Genomic DNA, 21,911 nt, shown 5'->3' on the forward strand with positions numbered 1-21,911 from the left:
ATAGTAAGTAGGGTAGAACACACCGTAAGACTGGCCTTATCAGGAGAATGTCTAGTATTATACAATACAGACTGTGCTTCAGGAAAAGTAGCAGCTTTCTTAGGGATAAACATGAAACATCTGCTTTATATAAAGTAACTTCTAACAGTAAATTTTATTAATCTGAATTTCAGCTGAGCTAAAGTTGACTTCACTATTTAACTTTTTTTTTTTTTTTGCGGTACGCGGGCCTCTCACTGTTGTGGCCTCTCCCGTTGCGGAGCACAGGCTCTGGACGCACAGGCTCAGTGGCCATGGCTCACGGGCCCAGCCGCTCCACGGCATGTGGGATCCTCCCGGACCGGGGCACGAACCCGTTTCCCCTGCATCGGCAGGCGGACTCTCAACCACTGCGCCACTGGGGAAGCCCGACTTCACTATTTAATTCAGTGACTATATAAAATAATCTAGGGAGGGTCCATTAATGCAAATAAATAGTACAAGTAAGAATGAGCACATGGAAAGGGATGTATAGTCTATTTAAGAGACAAACTGCTATCAAAAATTGTAGCACACGAATTGTTAATACTTAGGTAGATACTGTAATTGAAAAACATAAGATTTTTAGAAGAGGACAGAACTTTTCCAGTTCACCTTCTTTTATTTAATAGGTGAAGAAAATAAAGCTTAGAGAAGTTATATAAGTTGTTATTGTCTAAGGTAAACCAGAAGTTAGTGAAACAGCTAAAACTAGAACTCAATTCTCTGACTCTTCCCATTGAATTAGGCTTTTTTTTTTCTTTTATAAGTTAGTCTAATCTATTTGTTAAATCAGGTCCTGACCTCTACTTGAAAACACTGCTAGTAGATGTTCTTTATTACTATATTTACTTGAGAACAATAAAGGTATATTTATAAAATATTCTGTAATTAAAGTTTGTCATTAATTTGAACAAGATCCCTTTCCTTCTCCCCATCTTTAAATTAGTTTTAATGAGTGGGATCTGACTGTGCATCACAATTACATGGAATATGAAGCACCTTTTAAATCCAATATAAGATCTTCTTGTAAAGGACTGATATTCAGCCATTTAAATAAATTGAGTGGCTATTATGTGCTTGTGCTAGATACTGTCCTAGGTTCCAGAGATACAAAGATAAATACAAATAGTACTAGCCTTTGAGGAGCTCTTACAATCTATTAGCTATCAAAATTTAGTCTCTGAGTTTATTTCATTTTTTAACTTTTTATTGTTGAAAATTTCAAAGATGCTTATATTTAACAGAGGAATGAATCCCCATGTATCCATGGCCCAGCTTCAATAATTATTAACTCATCATCAATCTTATTTTAATGATACCTCCACCTACCCCCTCTTCTCCCATATTATTATTATTTTTTAACATCTTTATTGGAGTATAATTGCTTTACAATGGTGTGTTAGTTTCTGCTTTATAACAAAGTGAATGAGTTATACATATACATATGTCCCCATATCTCTTCCCTCTTGCGTCTCCCTCCCTCCCACCCTCCCTATCTCACCCCTCTAGGTGGTCACAAAGCACCGAGCTAATCTCCCTGTGCTATGCGGCTGCTTCCCACTAGCTATCTATTTTACTTTTGGTAGTGTATGTATGTCCATGCCACTCTCTCTCTTTGTCCCAGCTTACCCTTCCCCGCTCCCCGTATCCTCAAGTCCATTCTCTAGTAGGTCTGTGTCTTTATTCCCGTCTTGCTCCTAGGTTCTTCAGAACTTTATTTAAAAAATATTCGATATATGTGTGTTAGCATACAGTATTTGTTTTTCTCTTTCTGACTTACTTCACTCTGTATGACAGACTCTAGGTCCATCCACCTCACTACAAATAGCTCAATTTCGTTTCTTTTTATGGCTGAGTAATATTCCATTGTATATATGTGCCACATCTTCTTTATGCATTATCTGTTGATGGACACTTAGGTTGCTTCCATGTCCTGGCTATTGTAAATAGAGCTGCAGCGAACAGTTTGGTGCATGACCTTTTTGAATTATGGTTTTCTCAGGGTATATGCCCAGTAGTGGGATTGCTGGGTTGTATGGTAGTTCTATTTTTAGTTTTTTAAGGAACACCCATACTGTTCTCCATAGTGGCTGTATCAATTTATATTCCCACCAACAGTGCAAGAGAGTTCCCTTTTCTCCAAACCCTCTCCAGCATTTATTGTTTGTAGAAGCAAATTCCAGACATCACATCATTTCATCCATAAATATTTTAGGATGTGCCTATAAGATATAAGGATCCTTTTAAAAACATACCTATACTACCATTATATGCCTAAAAGTTAATAATTTCTTAATATCAAATATTTGGTCATTACTCAAATTTTCAATTATCTCAATATGGTTTTTTTTTTTTAGTTAGCTTGAGTGCCCTTCAAATGGATTCATAGAGCCTGTAAACAAGGGGCAAAACTTACCATATATGTCTGGGTAAAATTTGCATTATGAAAAAAGTTATGTCATCAATCTAATATTATCTCAGTCATAGATAGTTCCCAAAGAATTTAGCTAAAAAAATATATTGCCTCCAGGTACAAATATAGAAAGCAAAAATGAAGTAGTGATACACTCTTACAGAGTTTTTGTCCAAGTAGAGAAAATAGAGATAGGTGGTATTTCTCTGAAAGTTATCCCTAGTCAAGACCTTGAATAGAGTTTTCTTTTAAATCATTAGGAGGAAGTGAATTTTGTGAATGAAATATGGGTGACCCAATTCTTCCATGTATTGTTAAGTTCTTTATACCTTATGCCATAGAAACTGTGAGCAGAAAGATATTTGAATACTTCCAGCTGAGCTGATACAGAATCAGAATCAACAAGCCAACCAGTTTATTTATGTTTCTGTGGGAAAGTAAGAGCTAAGAGCTATGTCTATATTTAAGTCTCCTGTTAAGAAAGGGGGAAACAGATACAATATCATAATGAAATCATAGCGAACATTACTGAGGGCATGGTAAATGCCTAGCACTATTCTAAGTGTTTTACACGTATTTATTCATCAGGGCATCACAGCAACCTCATAAGGTAGGTACTATTATTATACCCATTTTACAGATCGGGAAACAGAAGCCCAGGTTACATATTCTAATAAGTGGCAGAGCCAAAATATGAACCCAGGAAGACTGGCCCCAGAGCCTATATTGACCTTACCCAGTATACTATATATCTCTCAATACAAGGTTTCTAGTGAAAATTGTTATATTTTTTTCTAACGGTGAATACATCATTTCTGTTGAATTATAACTTACTTGTTTTCAGATTCTGGCATGCGAGAAACTTTTGGAACAAGAAGACGAAGCAAACACCTGTATGATAAAGTAATATAAAAAGTGATGCTTAGGAAGAAATATGTGAAAGAATATATACCAAGTTATTAATCTTGATTAGCCCACGAGGCAGAAGTGAGAAAAGAGAGGTAAAAGAGATTATTTTATTTATAGGTCTTTGTATGTCTTAATGGTTGCAATGAAAACATACCAACTTTGTAATTTTGGAAGAGTAATTTAATAAAATAATTTTAAAACGAAAGTGTTGCTTGACAAATTCTTAAATAGTTCCACAGTTTATCTAATTGCCCCCAATCACCTGCCAGAACATCAGATATAGTGTACAAGTCTTTTATATTTTTCTTTCTATAAAGGAACCTGGAACTGGCCTTTGGGTTCCACATAAACTAGGATGAATATTTTTTGAAGGGATCTGGTGACATGATGACAAACTGACAAAATAAGGTAGTTTGTAAAGTTTCAAATCCTAAAAATCTTTAAAAAGAAAAAACACCATCAATCATCCAGAATAATTTTAGATATTTATCTGACTAAACGTATGTATCTCTAGACTCCTTCTGATACTTTTGTATCTGTGACTCCATTTCCCTTCAGAAGTATGGCCTCAAGTATAGTTGACCAATGGGAGAATTACTATAGAACCCTTCTGGTTTATTTTTCCCACTGGCATACTCTCAGTTACATCATTAGGAGTTACCATGCCCTAACCTCACCTTCCTCTGTCTCATTATTGTATGTAAAAGTTCCCTTTTGATAAACCATTTTCCTTCATACAAACAGAGAAAGGGGAAGATCAGTTTCAACTGATATCTTTTTTTACCTTAAGCATCCCTACCAAATTTCCAATAGCATTTTTCACATAAATAGAAAAAAAAATCCTAAAATTCAAATGAAACCACAAAAGACCCTGAACAACAAAAGCAAGCTTGAAAAAGAACAAAGCTAGAGCCATCACATTTCTTGTTTTCAAACTATACTACAAAGCTATAGTAATCAAAACAGCATAGTATTGGCATAAAAATAGTCACATAGACCAATAGAACAGAGAGCCCAGAAATAAACCCATATATATACTGTCAACTAATATACGACAAGGGAGACAAGAATATTTAATGGAGGAAAGATAACCTTTTCAATAAGTGGTACTGGGAAAACTGGATATCCACATACAAAAGAATGCAATTGGACCCCTATCTTTCACTACTCAGAAAAACTAACTCAAAATGGATTAAAGACTTAAATATAAGACTTGAAACCATAAACGTCCTAGAAGAAAACACAGGGAAAAAGCTCCTTGACAATGATTTTTTGGATATGACACCCAAAGCACAAGCAACAAAAGCAAAAATGAGTAAGTGGGGCTACATCAAAGTAAAAAGCTTCTGCACAGCAAAGGAAACTATCAAAAAAAGGAAAAGGCAACCTATGGAATGGGAGAAAATGTTTGCAAACAATATATCTGATAAGGGGTTAATATACAAAATATATAAGGAACTCCTACAACTCCACAGCAAAAAAACAAATAATCTTATTAAAAAACGGGCAGAGCCCCTGAATAGGTATTTTACCAAAGAAGACATCCAAATGGCCAACAGGTACATGAAAAGATGCTGAACATTACTAATCATCAGAGAAATGCAAATCAAAACCACAATGAAATATCACCTCACACCTGTTAGGATGGCTATTATCTAAAAGACGAGACATAACAAGTGCTGTAGAGAAAAGGGAGCCCTAGTGCATTGTTGATGGGAATGCAAACTGGTACAGCCACTGTGGAAAACAGCATGGAGGTTCCTTAAAAAGTAAAAATAAAACTACTATACAATCCAGCAATCCCACTTCTGGGTATATATCCAAAGGAAAGGAAATCACTATCTTGAAGAGATAGCTGCACCCCCATGTTCACGGTAGCATTATCCACAATAGCCAAGACATGGAAACAACCTAAGTGTCCATCAGTGGAGGAATAAAGAAAATGTGGTATATGTACATACACACAAACAGGAATATTATTCAACCAAATAAAAGAAGAAAATCCTGCCTTTTGTGACAACACAGATGGACCTTGAAGGCATTGTACTAAGTGAAATAAGTCAGACAGAGAAAGACAAAAACTGTATTGTCCACTTATATGTGGGATCTCTAGAAAAAAAAAAAAAAAAAAGAAAAAGAAAGAAAGAAAGAAAATCTAAACACATAGAGTAGAATGATGTTTGCCAGGGCCTGTGGGTGGAGAAAATGGGGAGATGTTGGTCAAAGGGTATAAACTTCCAGTTATAAGATGAATACATTCCAAAGATCTAACGTACAGCATGGTGACTGTAGTTAACCATACTGTATTATACATTTGAAAGTTGCTAAGAGAGTCAATCTTAAATGTTCTCACCACACACAGTGTGTAATTTTGTGAGGTGATGGATGTATTAACTAATCTTACTGTGCTATTTCATAATACGAATGTGTATTAAATCACCAGGTTACCTATCTTAACTTATACAATGCCACCATTTGTCAGTTACATCTCAATAAAGCTGGGAAAAAAACCACTTGGTATTGTAGGCATTGACTCAGCTTGATCCCATCAGTACTATTTTGGCAAAGTTTACAGACCAAGAGTAACATGTACAGAGGAGATCCTTTCACATCCACAGGATGTGGATTACTTACTTTAAAGCTACAATGACTTCTTGTGCGTCTTCTGAATAACGAGCTAAATATTCCAAAGCTTTTTCTGCCACGATCTGTTGTTCATTCTATAAAGGACAAATATAATATGTTAAATTACATCTCAAAGTGATACTTATAAAATGTTATCTATATTCCTGTCCATTAAGGGGAACACAAAATCTGAACTTGTTTGTTTTGTATTCTCAAAAGCGCTACTGCAAGGTGGTAGAATGAAGATATAACTCATTGACAAAAACAGAACAGGTTCATATTGGCCCCAGAAAGCCACTCCTCCCTATCCATAAACGCTCACAGCCTTGCCAACACTGCCTTGAATTCACTAGGACTAATCTTACTGTGCTCTTTATTCCTGTTTGTCAGCAGTAGCCAAAAGAACCCTGGACTCTGAGGTCACCCTCATTTCCAGCACCCTCTGTAAATCCCTTTTGTCCTCTTTTCTCATTTCTCCCCAACTCTTCCAACCCTTCCACTATGCTTTCTGAAATTCAGTCCATTATCAGCAAAGTCTCCTCTATGAGCAACTTCTTCCCAGAAAGTTCCCTCTACATTCTTTCTCTAATGGAAATCTATGTTTCTCCAAGGACACTGCTTCCAATAAAGCCCTCTCAAGTAGTGGCTGTTTTTCTTTCATCTCCCTAGACCTGGAGATGGAGTAGGCATCATTTTTGCTCATTGCTGTTTTAAAATTATTCTCCCTCTTGCTCCCTAAAACCCCCAGCTTTGAATTTCCTGTCACCAGACTATATCACCCATTATCCCTCACTGTTATGGTGAACTGCTCTCAGACCATTTCTTCTCATTTCTTAATGATTTATCTACTCCTCACAGTTATTTTTTCCAAAATATACTCCTGTCAATTTTTGGCATTTTCATTATACAGATAGATGATCCTTTTAATATCCTAGTCTCTTATTTCCTTGAATTCCACTCTGCCAATTATCTTAGCCATTCACTAACACAGTCATTCACTGGACACTGTCATCACTAAAAGCCAGGTCATGCAAGTGAGGCTCCTAGGGCACACAATTTATGGACGCACTCATTCTCAGGGTTATGCATGGACCAATTCTAGGTGCCTCACTCCCTCACTCTTGTCTTGTACCCTGCTCTATTTCATGTATTCTACCATCTCCTACCTTTCTAATTCACTCTCTCTACCACTCCAGCAATCCTTCAACTGCATTAAGATCTCCAATACATTGATACTACTACTATTTCACCAACCCTCATCCCCTTGAAGTCCTCCTCGGTATCCAGTTTAAATTCCATGGGGATTAATTATAATCACTCCCTTGTTCCTTGATTTTCCTGCCCCTCTTTTGCTTCATTGTATTCACCTGGCAAAACCATAAGCCTGGTTAAATTCAACTTTCTAGTGACTTTTGTGCCTGCATCCATGCAGCTGAAAGTAGCTGGGTAAAAACCTGTACAACTATTTGTTTTATTTTTAAAACTTCATCAAATGGACCTTACTGCTACAAGGCAAGCATACCACACTACCCTTGCCATTCACTTTCTTGATTTTCTGGATGATTAGTTGATATCTTATCCTCTTTTCTCAACACCTAACACCTCCTCTCCTATTCTCACTCTCAGGTGATGACCATGTTTCCTACTTCACTGAGAAAACTGAAGCAGTCAGAAAGAGAACTTCCACAGATTCCCACTACCACATCTATTCACACACCAGGAACCACACCACATACTCTGCCTTCTCAACTGCTATCATAAATGAACTATCCATGTTTCTTCCTAGAGCCAAACCCTAAACGTATACACTTGCATCCATCACCTCTTGCCTATTTAATGACATTACTCTAACAATTTTCATTTTTCTCTCTCACATTGTCAATTTTTGTTCTCTTAACTGGGTCATTCCTATTAGCAAATAAACATTCTCACTTATCCCATATCAAGCAAACAAACAAACCTCTTGAACCTACTTCTCTCACCAACTACTGCCCAACTTTAAAAAAAATTTTGTTTTCTTGCCCAACTTCTTTTCTTCCCTTTGTAGTAAACTCTTCTGAAGAATTGTCTATACTTACTGTATCCAATTCCTTTCCTTCAATTCTCTCTTCAGCCTACTATAATCAGGTGTTTGTCCTACCTCTACCAAAACTGCTCTTGTCAAACTCACCGATGACCTCCATATTATAAATTCCAATGGTCAGTTCTCAGTCCTCACTGTATTTGACCTATCAGCAACATTCAACATAGTTGATCACTCTTTCCTCCTTGAAACACATTTGGCTTCCAAGACACCACATCATCCTTGTTTTCCCCTACCTCATGGATTACTCCCTTTCATTATCCTTTACTGGTTCCTCTTCTTTTCTCCAAACCATTAATGTTTGAGGGTTTCAGGCTCAGTCTCTGGTCCTCATCTCTACTGCATATATACTCACTCCCTTGGTGATGACATCCCAGTCTCATAGCTTTATAGACCATCTATATATTAATGACTCTTATTAAACTTTTCTCTTCAGCCCAGACCTCTTTCACAACTCCGGAGTCATATATACAACTGACTATTCAGATCTCTACTTGGATAGTCTAAGAGACATCTCAAATGTATCATGTCCAAACTGAACTCCTGATTTTCACCCCAACCGTACTCTATTTGCAGCCTTTCCTAGTTCAACTGATGGCAACTCCACTTGATGACCCAGTCTCTTTCTCTTATACCCTTCATCTAATCTGTCAGCAAATTCTGTTACCATTTACCTCCACTGTTATCTCCCTTATCTGAGTCACCTTAATCTTCCCTGGATTACTTTGAAAACTTCCTAACAGGTCTCCTTGCTTGGTTCTTTTATGGTCTATTTTCAATAAAACAGCCAAGAGTATTTCTTTCAAAATGAAAGTCAAATCATGTCACTGCTCTGTTAAAAACCTTCCAATGGTTCCCCATGTCATTCAGAGTAAAAGTCAAAGTCCTTTCACTGGCCTATAAGGATCTACATAATCCAGACTATCACCTCTCTGATTTCATCTCTCACTAATCCCACCCTTTATTCATTCTAGCCATACTTGCTTCCTTGATACATACCTTAGGGCCTTTGTATTGGCTGTTATCTCTGCCTGTATTACTCTTCCTCTTCACTCCCCCCATATATCTACAGGGCTAACTCCCTCAACAATTTCAAGTCTTTGTACAAATGTCATCTCCTCGATGAGACCTATCTTCACCACCCTATTTAAAAAAAATAACTCACACCAATCCCAGAGGATTGTTATCCTGCTCTATTTTTTCTATATTATTATCAACTTCTAACATATTATATATAATTTCTTATTTATTATGCTTATTATTATCTTCTCTCCTCCTGCTTGAATGTTAGCTCCAAGAAGACGTATCACTGTTTTGTTTACTAATTTATCCCAAGAGACTATAACAGTGCCTGGCACGTAGTAGGTGCTCAATAAATATTTGATGAATGAATGATAGTTTCACTAGCACTTGAAATGCCTTTTGCAAAGCAACTGTAGTAAGTAAAAACTGGACTCCACCCTTGTTCTTTTGTAGAGATATATTCAGTTTCCTGGGTTTGGCTCATCCATCCTTCCTTCCACCTTCTAATTCAAACTACTTGAGGCTTTTTTTTTCCTGATTCTTTCTCCTCTATTAAAATTATTTTCCTTTTCAGAAATATAGTTCCATAATTCTTCTATTGGCTTTCTTCTGCTTTCCATCAAATGTAACTTTATAAACCTTCCTTTAAAAAGATATTTGCCTTTGGGTTCCCCATTAGAGATTTGTCTCTCATTTCCTGCACAAGCACATCATGTATCTACATCTGCCAAATATTTTTCCTCTTCCAGGAGTTCTATTATCCTATTCATTAACATCAAAACATATCACTCAAAACTGTATTCAGCTACTACTTTGGGCAAGATATTGGGCAAGGTACTAGAAATACGGCCCTCAAGGACTTTATAAGTCAAGTTAGACAATCCATGCATTAGCAATATAAGGCAGTATATATGATACAGACCAAATAACTAGCATACACGTTAAAAATTACTGAAACTTAGAGTAGAAAAAGAGCAACTGAGGACTGGAATTGATTTGGGAAGTCTCTACAGCGGAAGGAAATCTTAAGTCGGACTTTGAAAAGGTGGCATTTAAATGAGAACATTTCTTAAAAGATGGGATGGTATAAACCAGACACAGAAAAAGGAATGTGACTGGCCTGTTTGACAGACACAGTATTTTGTTTGGAGTTATAGAGGGCCTGTGCCTCCACCATTCTAGATCCTGTGCCTAACGTAATGGTGGCTTATATCACTATAATGATGATACAGGGGAGTAATATGAGATAAAGTAGAAGAGACAGCTGTGGCCAGACTGTATATCGCTAATAAGAACAGAAACACTATACGCGTAGATCAAGCTTCTTTAATTACAAATCACATTTTCAGCCATCCTCTTACTTAATTTTCACAATAACACTGGAGTTAGGTATTATCTTTATTTTACAAATGATGAAATTAAGATTCAAAGAAGGGAAGCACTTAAGTGGCAGAGCCAGAATTCAAACCTGGTCTATCACCTAGTCCAAGAGCTCCACAGTTGCTACAATGCTTCTCCTAATCCTGTATATTACTAAGACCAGAATTTTGCAAGTAAACAAAGGAGGTGCAAGTATTTATTACTTCTAAACTAAAGTCGCTTTCTGGTTACAAACTAAAAAGGTCCATTAAGATTTAAACTGTGTTTTTTTTGTTTTTTTTTTTTTTTTTGGCAAACTGATGATAAAGATAAGTTTCCAAATAGATGATTATATTTTTGCATGGTATAGTACTTCAAATCTCAAGTTTCTAATAAAAGTTAATGTTTTGCTATGCTTAGTTTTTCTGTTGTTTTAAGCTCAAAACTATTACCTCACTTTGTTTTATTTACTTTTCTCTATATCATAAAGCAATGAAGAGAAATAAAGCAATTCTGCAACAAAGCTTGGTGTGAAAACAATGAGGCAAAATAGAGGGTAAAGAAAGGCCTCTCCTGTGCCTGATGATGATTCCATTCTAATTGTCTCTGAAAATGGAAAAGAGGTAAAAATCTCATAGATGGGTACATAAGAATTACCTGTAGAGCAAGCTGGGCAGCTAAATTGAGGAACATGGAAACTAAACTTCTATTTGTAACTACATCATTCTCTTCTTGTTCTTCAGCTCTTAATAAATCCTCTGAAGTAGCAATTGCCTGCAAAGCTGAAAAACAAGGAAACAATTAAAAAATGAGATACTCTTATCCAAGATAATAGCTATCTCTGGTTAATTATATCCCAATGACTTTGGAATTTAAGAGCATTAAAATCTTTAAAATATTAATTTTCATAAAGCCATCTAAATTGCTAAACTGTCAAGGAGGACTTGAATGTCACAAAAATGCCCAACTAGGCAATTCACCTCTATGAATTTATTCCATGGATACATCCGAAAAGTGAATAAAAACATACAAATATGTTCACACAGCAATTTTTTGTAAGAGTGAAATATGGAATGAACCTAAATTTCATCAATAATGTATGGGTTAACTACAATTTGGTACATCCATATAGTGGATTCTAATACAGAATAAAGTAAAAAAAAAAAGAATGGTGGTATTATATTTCCTTATATGTCTTAAAGTCAGACCATGATAAGTTAGATACGTATGTACTATAGGCCTTACAACTAAAATAACAAAACAAAAAGTTATACCTAATAAGCCAAAGAATGAGATAAACATAATTATAAAATATTAATTAATCTAAAAGAAGGGCAGAAAAAAGAAAAATGGCAACAAAGACCAGATAGGACAAATAAAAGACAAATAACAAGATGCTAAATTTAAACTTAGCCATATCAGTAATCACATTAAAATATAAATGGTCTAGGGCTTCCCTGGTGGCGCAGTGGTCGAGAGTCCACCTGCCGATGCAGGAGACACGGGTTCATGCCCTGATCCGGGAAGATCCCACATGCCATGGAGCGGCTAGGCCCGTGAGCCATGGCCACTGAGCCTGCGAGTCCAGAGCCTGTGCTTCGCAACGGGAGAGGCCACAACAGTGAGAGGCCTGCGTACCACAAAAAAAAAAAAAAAAAAAAAAATATATATATATATATATATATATATATATAAATGGTCTAGATGATCCAATTAAAAGACAGAGATAGACCTTTAAGATGGTGGAGGGGTAAGACGTGGAGATCACCTTCCTCCCCACAAATACATCAGAAATACATCTACTTGTGAAACAACTCCTACAGAACACCTACTGAACGCTGGAAGAAGACCTCAGACTTCCCAAAAGGCAAGAAAATACCCATGTACCTGAGTAGAGCAAAAGGAAAAAGAAAAAACAGAGACAAGAGAATAGGGACAGGACCTGCACCTCTGGGAGGGAGCTGTGAAGGAGGAAAAGTTTCTGTACACTAGGAAGGCCCTTCACTGGCAGAGACTGCGGGGCGGGGTGGGGGGGGAGGTTGGAGGGGAAGCTTCAGAGCCATGGAGGAGAGTGCAGAAATAGGGGTGCAGAGGGCAAAGTGGAGAGATTCCCGCACAGAGGATCAGTGCCGACCAGCACTCACCAGCCTGAGAGGCTTGTCTGTTCACCCGCTGGGATGAGCAGGGGCTGGGAGCTGAAGCTCCGGAGTCGGAGGTCAGGTCCCAGGGAGAGGACTAGGGTTGGCTGGCTGAACACAGCCTGAAGGGGGCTAGTGCACCAAAGCTAGACGGGAGGGAGTCTGGGAGAAAGTCTGGAACTGCCTAAGCGGAAAGAGACCATTGTTTCAGGGTGTGCAAGGAGAGGCAATTCAGACCACTGCCTAAACAAGCTCCAGAGACAGATGAGAGCTGCGTTTATCAGCACAGACACCAGAGACGGGCATGAAACGTTAAGGCTGCTGCTGCAGGACCAAGAAGCCTGTGTGCAAGCACAGGTCACTATCCACACAGCCCCTCCCGAAAGTCTGTGCAGCCCGCCACTGCCAGGGTCCCATGATCCAAGGACAACTTCCCCAGGAGAACATACAGCATGCCTCAGGCTGTTGCAACTTCACGCTGGCCTCTGCCGCCACAGGCTCGCCATGCATTCTGTACCCCTCCCTCCCCCTGGCCTGAGTGAGCCAGAGCCCCTTAATCAGCTGCTACTTTAACCCCACCCTGTCTGAGCGAAAAACAGATGCCCTCAGGAGACCTACACGCAGAGGCGGAGCCAAATCCAAAGCTGAACCCCAGGAGCTGTGCGAACAAAGAAGAGAAAGGGAAAGTTCTCCCACCAGCCTCAGGAGCAGTGGATTAAATCTCCACATTCAACTTGATGTACCCTGCATCCCTGGAATACCTGAATAGACAACAAATCATCCCAAAATTGAGGCGGTGGATTTGGGGAGCAAATGTAGACTTGGGGTTTGCTTTCTGCATCTAATTTGTTTCTGGTTTTATGTTTATCGTATTTCAATATTTAGAGTTTATTATCACTGGTAGATTTGTGTATTGACTTGGTTGCTCTCTTCCTTTTTTTTAATATATAGATACATATACTTTTTCCTTTTTCACTTTTCATGCGTGTATGTGATTTTGTCTGTATAGGTTTGCTTTTACCATTTGTCCTAGGGTTCTGTCTGTCCGTTGTTTTTTTTTTTTTTTTTAGTATAGTTTTTAGCACTTGTTATCATTGTTGGATTGGTTTTTTGGTTTGGTTGCTCTCTTCTTTCTTTCTTTTTTTTAATTACTTTTTAATTTTTAATATTTTATTTTAATAATTCCATTTTATCTTATTTTTCTTTCTTTCTTTCCTTTTTTCTCCTTTTCCTCTGAGCTGTGTGGCTGACAGGGTGTTGGTGCTCCAGCTGGGTGTCAGGCCTGTGCTTCTGAGGTGGGAGACCCGAGTTCAGGACACTGGACCACAGGAGACCTCGCTGCTCCACGTATTATCAAACAGTGAAAGCTCTCCCAGAGATCTCCATCTCAACGCTACAACCAGCTCCACTCAATGACCAGCAAGCTACAGTGCTGGACACCTTATGCCAAACACCTAGCACGACAGGAACAAAACACGACCCAGTAGCAGAAAGGCTGCCTAAAATCATAATAAGGTCACAGACACCACAAAACACACCACCGGGCACAGTCCTGCCCATCAGAAAGACAAGATCCAGCCTCATCCAACAGAACACAGGCACCAGTCAGCTCCACCAGGAAGCCTACACAATCCACTGAACCAAACTTACCCACTGGGAGCGGACACCAAAAACAACAAGAACTAAGAACCTGCAGCCTGCAAAAAGAAGATGGCAAACACGGTAAGTTAAGCAAAATGAGAAGACAGAGAAACACACAGCAGATGAAGGAGGAAGGCAAAAACCCACCAGACCCAACAAGTGAAGATGAAATAGGCAGTCTACCTGAAAAAGAATTCAGAATAATGATAGTAAAGATGATCCAAAATTTTGGAAACAGAATGGAGAAAATACAAGAATCATTTAACAAGGATCAAAAGGAACTAAAGAGCAAACAAACAATGATGAACAACACAATAATAAATGAAATTAAAATTCCCTAGAAGGAATCAATAGTAGAATAACTGAGGCAGAAGAACGGATAAGTGACCTGCGAAATAAAATAGTGGAAATAACTACCACAGAGCAGAATAAAGAAAAGAGAATGAAAAGAATTCAGGACAGTCTCAGAGACCTTTGAGACAACATTAAATGCACCAACATTCGAATCACAGGGGTCCCAGAAGAAGAAAAGATAAAGAAAGGGACTGAGAAAATATTTGAGGAGATTATAATTGAAAACTTCCATAATATGGGAAAGGAAATAGTCAATCAATTCCAGGAGCCGCAGAGAGTCCCATAATAAATCCAAGGAGAAACATGTGAAGACAAATATTAATCAAACTATCAAAACTTAAATGAAAAGAAAAATTATTAAAAGCAGCAAGGGAAAAGCAACAAATAACATACAGGGGAATCCCCATTAGGCTAACAGCTGACCTTTCAGCAAAAACTCTGCAAGCCAGAAGGGAGTGGCAGGACATATTTAAAGTGATGAAAAGAAAAAACCTACAACCAAGATTACTCTACCCAGGAAGGATCTCATTCAGATTCGAAAGAGAAATTAAAACCTTGACAGACACACAAAAGCTAAGAGAATTCAGCACCACCAACCCAGCTTTACAATAAATGCGAAGGCAACTGCTCTAGGCAGGAAACACAAGAGAAGGAAAAGACCTACGATAACAAACCCAAAACAATTAAGAAAATGGTAATAGGAACATACATATCGATAACTACCTTAAATGTAAATGGATTCAATGCTCCAACCAAAAGACACAGACTGGCTGAATGGATACAAAAATAAGACCCGTATATATGCTGTCTACAAGAGACCCACGCCAGACCTAGGGACACATGCAGACTGAAAGTGAGGGGATGGAAAAAGATACTCCACGCAATTGGAAATCAAAAGAAAGCCGGAGTAGCAATTCTCATATCCGACAAAAGAGACTTTAAAATAAACACTATTAAAAGAGACAAAGAAGGACACTACATAATGATCAAGGGATCAATCCAAGAAAAACATATAACAATTGTAAATATTTATGCTCCTAACAGCAAATGCTACCAGCCATAAAAGGGGAAATCGACAGTAACACAGTCATAGCAGGGGACTTTAACACATCACTTTCACCAACGGACAGATTATCCAAAATGAAAATAAATAAGGAAACCAAGCTTTAAATAATATATTAAACAAGACGACTTAACTGATAATTAACTGATAATTTACAGGATTATTGCATCCAAAAACAACAGAATACATTTTCTTCTCAAGTGCTCATGCAACATTCTCCAGGACAGATCATACTGTGGGTCAGAAATCAAGCCTTGCTAAATTTAAGAAAATTGAAATTGTATCAAGTATCTTTTCTGACCACAAAGCTATGAATCTAGACATCAATTACAGGAAAAAAATCTGTAAAAAGTACAAACATATGGAAACTAAAAAATACACTATTATATAACCAAGAGGTCACTGAAGAAACCAAAGAGGAAATCAGAAAATACCTAGAGACAAATGACAATGAAAATATGACGACCCAAAACCCATGGGATGCAGCAAAAGCAGTTCTGAGAGGGAAGTTTACAGCAATACAATCCTACCTCAAGAAACCAGAAACATCTCATATAAACAACCTAACTTTACACCTAATGCAGTTAGAGAAAAAAGAACCAAAAACCCCAAAGTTAGCAGAAAGAAAAAAATCATAAAGATCAGATCAGAAATAAATGAAGAAATGAAGGAAACGACAGCAAAGATCAATAAAACTAAAAGCTGGTTCTTTGAGAAGACAGACAAAATTGATAAACCATTAGGCAGACTCATCAAGAAAAGAAGGGAGAAGACTCAAATCAGTAGATTTAAAAATGAAAAGAAAGTAACAACTGACACTGCAGAAATACAAAGGATCATGAGAGATTACAACAAGCAACTATATGCCAATAAAATGGACAACCTGGAAGAAACGGACAAATTCTCAGAAATGCACAACCTTCCGAGACTGAACCAGGAAGAAATAGAAAATATAAACAGACCAACACAAGCAGTGAAATTGAGACTGTGATTAAAAATCTTCTAACATAAAAAGCCCAGGACCAGAAAGCTTCACAGGTGAACTCTTAACATATATTTAGAGAAGAGCAATACCTATCCTACTCAAACTCTTCCAAAATATAGCAGAGGGAGGAACACTCCCAAACTCATACTGAGGCCAACATCACCCTGATACCAACACCAGGCAAAGATGTCACAGGGCTTTCCTGGTGGTGCACTGGTTGAGAGTCCGCCTGCCGATGCAGGGGACACGGGTGCATGTCCCGGTCCAGGAAGATCCTACATGCTGCAGAGCGGCTGAGCCTGTGAGCCATGGCCACTGAGCCTGTGCGTCCGGAGCCTGTGCTCTGCGTCGGGAGAGGCCACGGCAGTGAGAGGCCCGCGTATCGCCAAAAAACAAAAACAAAAACAAAGATGTCACAAGGAAAGAAAACTACAGGCCAATATCACTGATGAACATAGATGCAAAAATCCTCAAGAAAATACTCACAAGCAGAATCCAACAGCAAATTAAAAGGATCGTACACCATGATCAAGTGCGGTTTATCTCAAGAATGCAAGAATTCTTCAATATATGTAAATCAATCAATGTGATAAACCATATTAACAAATTCAAGGAGAAAAACCATATGATCATCTCATTAGATGCAGAAAAAGCTTTTGACAAAATTCAACACACGTTTATGATAAAAACCCTCCAGAATGTAGGCACAGAGGGAACTTACCTCAACATAATAAAGGCCATATATGACAAACCCACAGCCAACATCGTTCTCAATAGTGAAAAACTGAAACCATTTCCTCTACGATCAGGAACAAGACAAGGTTGTCCACTCTCACCATCATTATGCAACATAGTTTTAGAAGTTTTAGTCACAGCAATCAGAGAAGAAAAAAGAAATAAAAGGAATCCAAATGGGAAAAGAAGAAGTAAAGCTGTCACTGTTTGCAGATGACATGATACTATACATAGAGAATCCTAAAGATTCTATCAGAAAACTACCAGAGCTAATGAATGAATTTGGTAAAGTAGCAGGACACAAAATTAATTAATGCACAGAAATCACTTACATTCCTATACACTAAAGATGAAAAATCTCAAATAGAAATTAAGGAAACACTCCCATTTACCACTGAAACAAAAAGAATAAAATACCTAGGAATAAACCTACTAAGGAGACAACAGACCTGTATGCAGAAAACTATAAGACACTGATGAAAGAAATTAAAGATGATACACACAGATGGAGAGATATAACATGTTCTTGGATTGGAAGAATCAACACTGTGAAAATGACTATACTACCCAAAGCAATGTACAGATTGAATGCAATTCCTATCCAACTACCAATGGCATTTTTCGTAGAACTAGAAAAAAAAATTTCACAATTTGTAGGGAAACACAAAAGACCCCGAATAGCCAAAGCAATCTTGAGAAAGAAAAAAGGAGCTAGAGGAATCAGGCTCTGGACTTCAGACTATACTACCAGGCTACAATAATCAAGACAGTATGGTACTGGCACAAAAACAGAAACATAGGTCAATGGAACAGGATAGAAAGCCCAGAGATAAACCCATGTACGTATGGTCACCTTATCTTTGATGAAGGAGGCAAGAACATACAATGGAGAAAAGACAGACTCTTCAATAAGTGGCACTGGGAAAACTGGACAGTACATGTAAAAGAATGAAATTCGAACACTCCCTAACACCATACACAAAACTAAACTCAAAATGGATCACCATACACAAAACTAAACTCAAAATGGATTAAAGACCTAAATTTAAGGCCAGACACTATCAAACTCTTAGAGGAAAACATAGGCAGAACACTCTATGACATAAATCGCAGCAAGATCCTTTTTGACCCACCTCCTAGAGAAATGGAAATAAAAACAAAAATAAACAAATGGGACCTAATGAAACTTAAAATCTTTTGCATAGCAAAGGAAAACACAAACAAGATGGAAAGAGAACCCTCAGAATGGGAGGAAATGTTTCTAAATGAAGCAACTGACAAAGGATTAATCTCCAAAATATACAAGCAGCACATGCAGCTCAGTATAAAAAAAACACAAACAACCCAATCCACAAATGGGCAGAAGACCTAAATAGACATTTCTCCAAAGAAGATATACAGATTGCCAAAAATCACATGAAAGGATGCTCAACATCAGTAATCATGAGACAAATGCAAATCAAAACTACAATGAGGTATAAGCTCACACCAGTCAGAATGGCCAGCATCAAAACATCTACAAACAGTAAATGTTGGAGAGGGTGTGGAGAAAAGTGAACCCTCTTGCACTGTTGGTGGGAATGTAAATTGATACAGCCACTATGGAGAACAGTATGGAAGTTCCTTATAAAACTAAATAGAACTACCATATGAACCAGCAATCTCACTACTGGGCATATACCCTGAGAAAACCGTAATTTAAAAAGAGACATGTACCAAAATGTTCATTGCAGCTCTATCTACAGTAGCCAGGACATGCAAGCAACCTAAGTGTGTACTGACAGATGAATGCATAAAGAAGATGTGGCGCATATATACAATGGAATATTACCCATCCATAAAAAGAAACGAAATTGAGTTATTTGTAGTGAGGTGGACGGACCTAGAGTCTGTCATACAGAGTGAATTAAGTCAGAAAGAAAAACAAATACTGTATGCTAACACATATATATGGAATCTAAAAAAATACATATGGCGCCGAAGATCCTAGGGGCAGGACAGGAATAAAGATGCAGATGTAGAGAATGGACTTGAGGACATGGGGATTGGGAAGGGTAAGCTGGGACGCAGTAAGAGAGTGGCATGGACATATATACACTACCAAATGTAAAATAGCTAGTGGGAAGCAGCCACATAGCACAGGAAGATAAGCTTGGTGCTTTCTGACCCCCAGAGGGGTGGGAAAGGGAGGGTGGGAGGGAGACGCAAGAGGGCGGAGATATGGGGATATATGTGTATGTATAGCTGATTCATTTTGTTATAAAGCAGAAAGTAATACACCATTGTAAAGCAATTATACTCCAATAATGATGCTAAAAAAAAAAAGGTAGATTGAATTGAAGAAAGCAACTTTAAACTATATGCTACCTACAAGAAACACACTTTAAATATAAAGCCAAAATTGGTTAAAAGAAAATGATGGGATAATATATATATAGTAGAGATAATCAAAAGAAAGTTGGAGGGGTTATATTAATATCAGACAAAATAGACTTCAGAGCGAAGATTATTACCAGTGGTAGTAGGTTATTTCATGATGATAAAGGAACCAATTCATTATGAGGACATAATCCTAAATGTTGATGCATCCAGTAACAAAATTTCAAAATACAAGAAGCAAAAACTGATAGAACTATGAGGAATAATGAACAAATCCATAATTATTGTCCAAGATTTCAATAACCTCTCTCAAATAACTGACAGGAGAAGTAGACAGAAAATCAGCAAGGATATTTAACACTATTAATCAACTTGACCTGACTGACATTTATAGAACACTTGACCTTACACCAGCAAAATACACATTCCTCTCTGGTGCACATGGAACATTTACCAAGAAAGAGAATATTCTGAGCCATATAAAAAGCATCAACATATTTTAAAAGATTCAAGTCATACAAACTTATGATCTTACACTAAAACAGAATTAAATTAATAAAAAAGTTCTCTGGAAATCTGCAAATGTTTGGAAAATAAATAGCATACTTCTAAATAATCCATGGGTTTACACTGGAGTCAACGGTCATATTGCAAAGTATTTTGAAATGAATTAAAATGAAAACACAATATATCAAAATTTGTGTATTGTCACTAAAGCAATACTTAGAAGGTAATTTATAGCATTAACTGTTTATGTTAAACCAGAATAAAAGTCTTAAATCAATGACGTCAGCTTTCACCTTTGGAAAGCAGAAAAGAAAGAGCAAATGAAACTCAAAGTAAGTAGAAGAATGGAAATGATAAAGATCAGAACATTTATAACTGAAATGAAAACAGAAAAAAACAATAGAGAAAAATTAATGAAACCAAAAGCTGGTTCATTGAGAGCAATAAAATTGATCAACTTGTAGCCACTCTGAAAGGGAGAAAAAGAGAGAAGACACAAATTACAAATATCAGGAATGATAAAGGTGACATCACTAAAGATTTGACAGATGTCAGAAGGATAATGGATGATATAATGAATGACTTTAGGCCAATAATTTCAACAACTTAGATGAAACAGACAAATTTCTTGAAAGACACAAACTACCAAAGCTCAGTTTGGAAATAATAGATAACCTGAAGAAACCTTTTGTCTATTAAAGAAATTGAGCTTATAATTAAAAACCTTCTCATAAAGAAAACTCCAGCCCCAGATGGCTTCACTTGTGAACTCTAGCAAACATTTAACAAAGAAATAATACCAACTGAGCAACACAAATTCTTCTAGAAGATGGAAAAAGAGGGTGTATTTTCCAATTCATTCTACATAGTAAGCATTACCCTAATTGCAAAACCGAAAACATTACAGGAAAACTAGAGACCAGTATCACTCATGGACACAGGTACAAATATCCTTAAGCTGTTAACAAATCAAATCTAACATTATATTTAAAAAAAAGAACACATCATGACTAAGTGGAGCTTATCCCAGGAATGCAGCATTGGTTTATCTGTTGAAAAATCAATGTAACTGACCATATTAACAAACTTTAAAAAAAAATGATCATTTCATTTCCAAATGTTTTCTCCCATTCTGCGGATTGTCTTTTTGTTTTGTTTATGGTTTCCTTTGCTGGGCAAAAGTTTTTAAGTTTAATTAGGTCCCATTTGTTCATTTTTGGTTTTTACTTTCATTACTCTAGGAGGGGGATCAAAAAAGACATTACTGTGGGGCTTCCCTGGTGGCACAGTGGTTGAGAGTCCGCCTGCCGATGCAGGGGATGCGGGTTCGTGCCCTGGTCTGGGAGGATCCCATATGCCGCGGAGCGGCTGGGCCCGTGAGCCATGGCCGCTGGGCCTGTGCATCCAGAGCCTGTGCTCCGCAATGGGAGAGGCCACAACAGTGAGAGGCCCGCGTACCGCAAACAAACAAACAAAAAAGATGTTACTGTGAGTTATGTCAAAGAGTGTTTTGCCTATGTTTTACTCCAGGAGTTTTATAGTATCCAGCCTTATATTTAGGTCTTTAATACATTTTGAGTTTATTTTTCTGTATGGTGTTAGGGAGTGTTCTAATTTCATTCTTTTACATATAGCTGTCCAGTTTTCCCAGCACCACTTACTGAAGAGATTGTCTT

At 37.5% G+C, this 21,911-nt stretch overlaps 1 protein-coding gene across 1 annotated transcript in view; it reads right to left on the minus strand.

Moving 5' to 3' along the window:
- Positions 1–21,911, minus strand: part of TEX11 (testis expressed 11) — a 338,390-nt gene that overhangs the window by 80,727 nt on the left and 235,752 nt on the right. Inside the window, exons 18-20 of the mRNA XM_065900178.1 lie at positions 11,091–11,215; positions 5,978–6,063; positions 3,269–3,325 (exon numbers count right to left, since the gene is read on the minus strand). Of these exons, the coding sequence (XP_065756250.1) occupies positions 3,269–3,325; positions 5,978–6,063; positions 11,091–11,215 (268 nt within the window). The remainder of the gene's footprint in view (positions 1–3,268; positions 3,326–5,977; positions 6,064–11,090; positions 11,216–21,911) is intronic.

The sequence above is a fragment of the Phocoena phocoena genome, chromosome X (assembly GCF_963924675.1).
Source record: "Phocoena phocoena chromosome X, mPhoPho1.1, whole genome shotgun sequence".
NCBI lineage: Eukaryota > Metazoa > Chordata > Mammalia > Artiodactyla > Phocoenidae > Phocoena > Phocoena phocoena.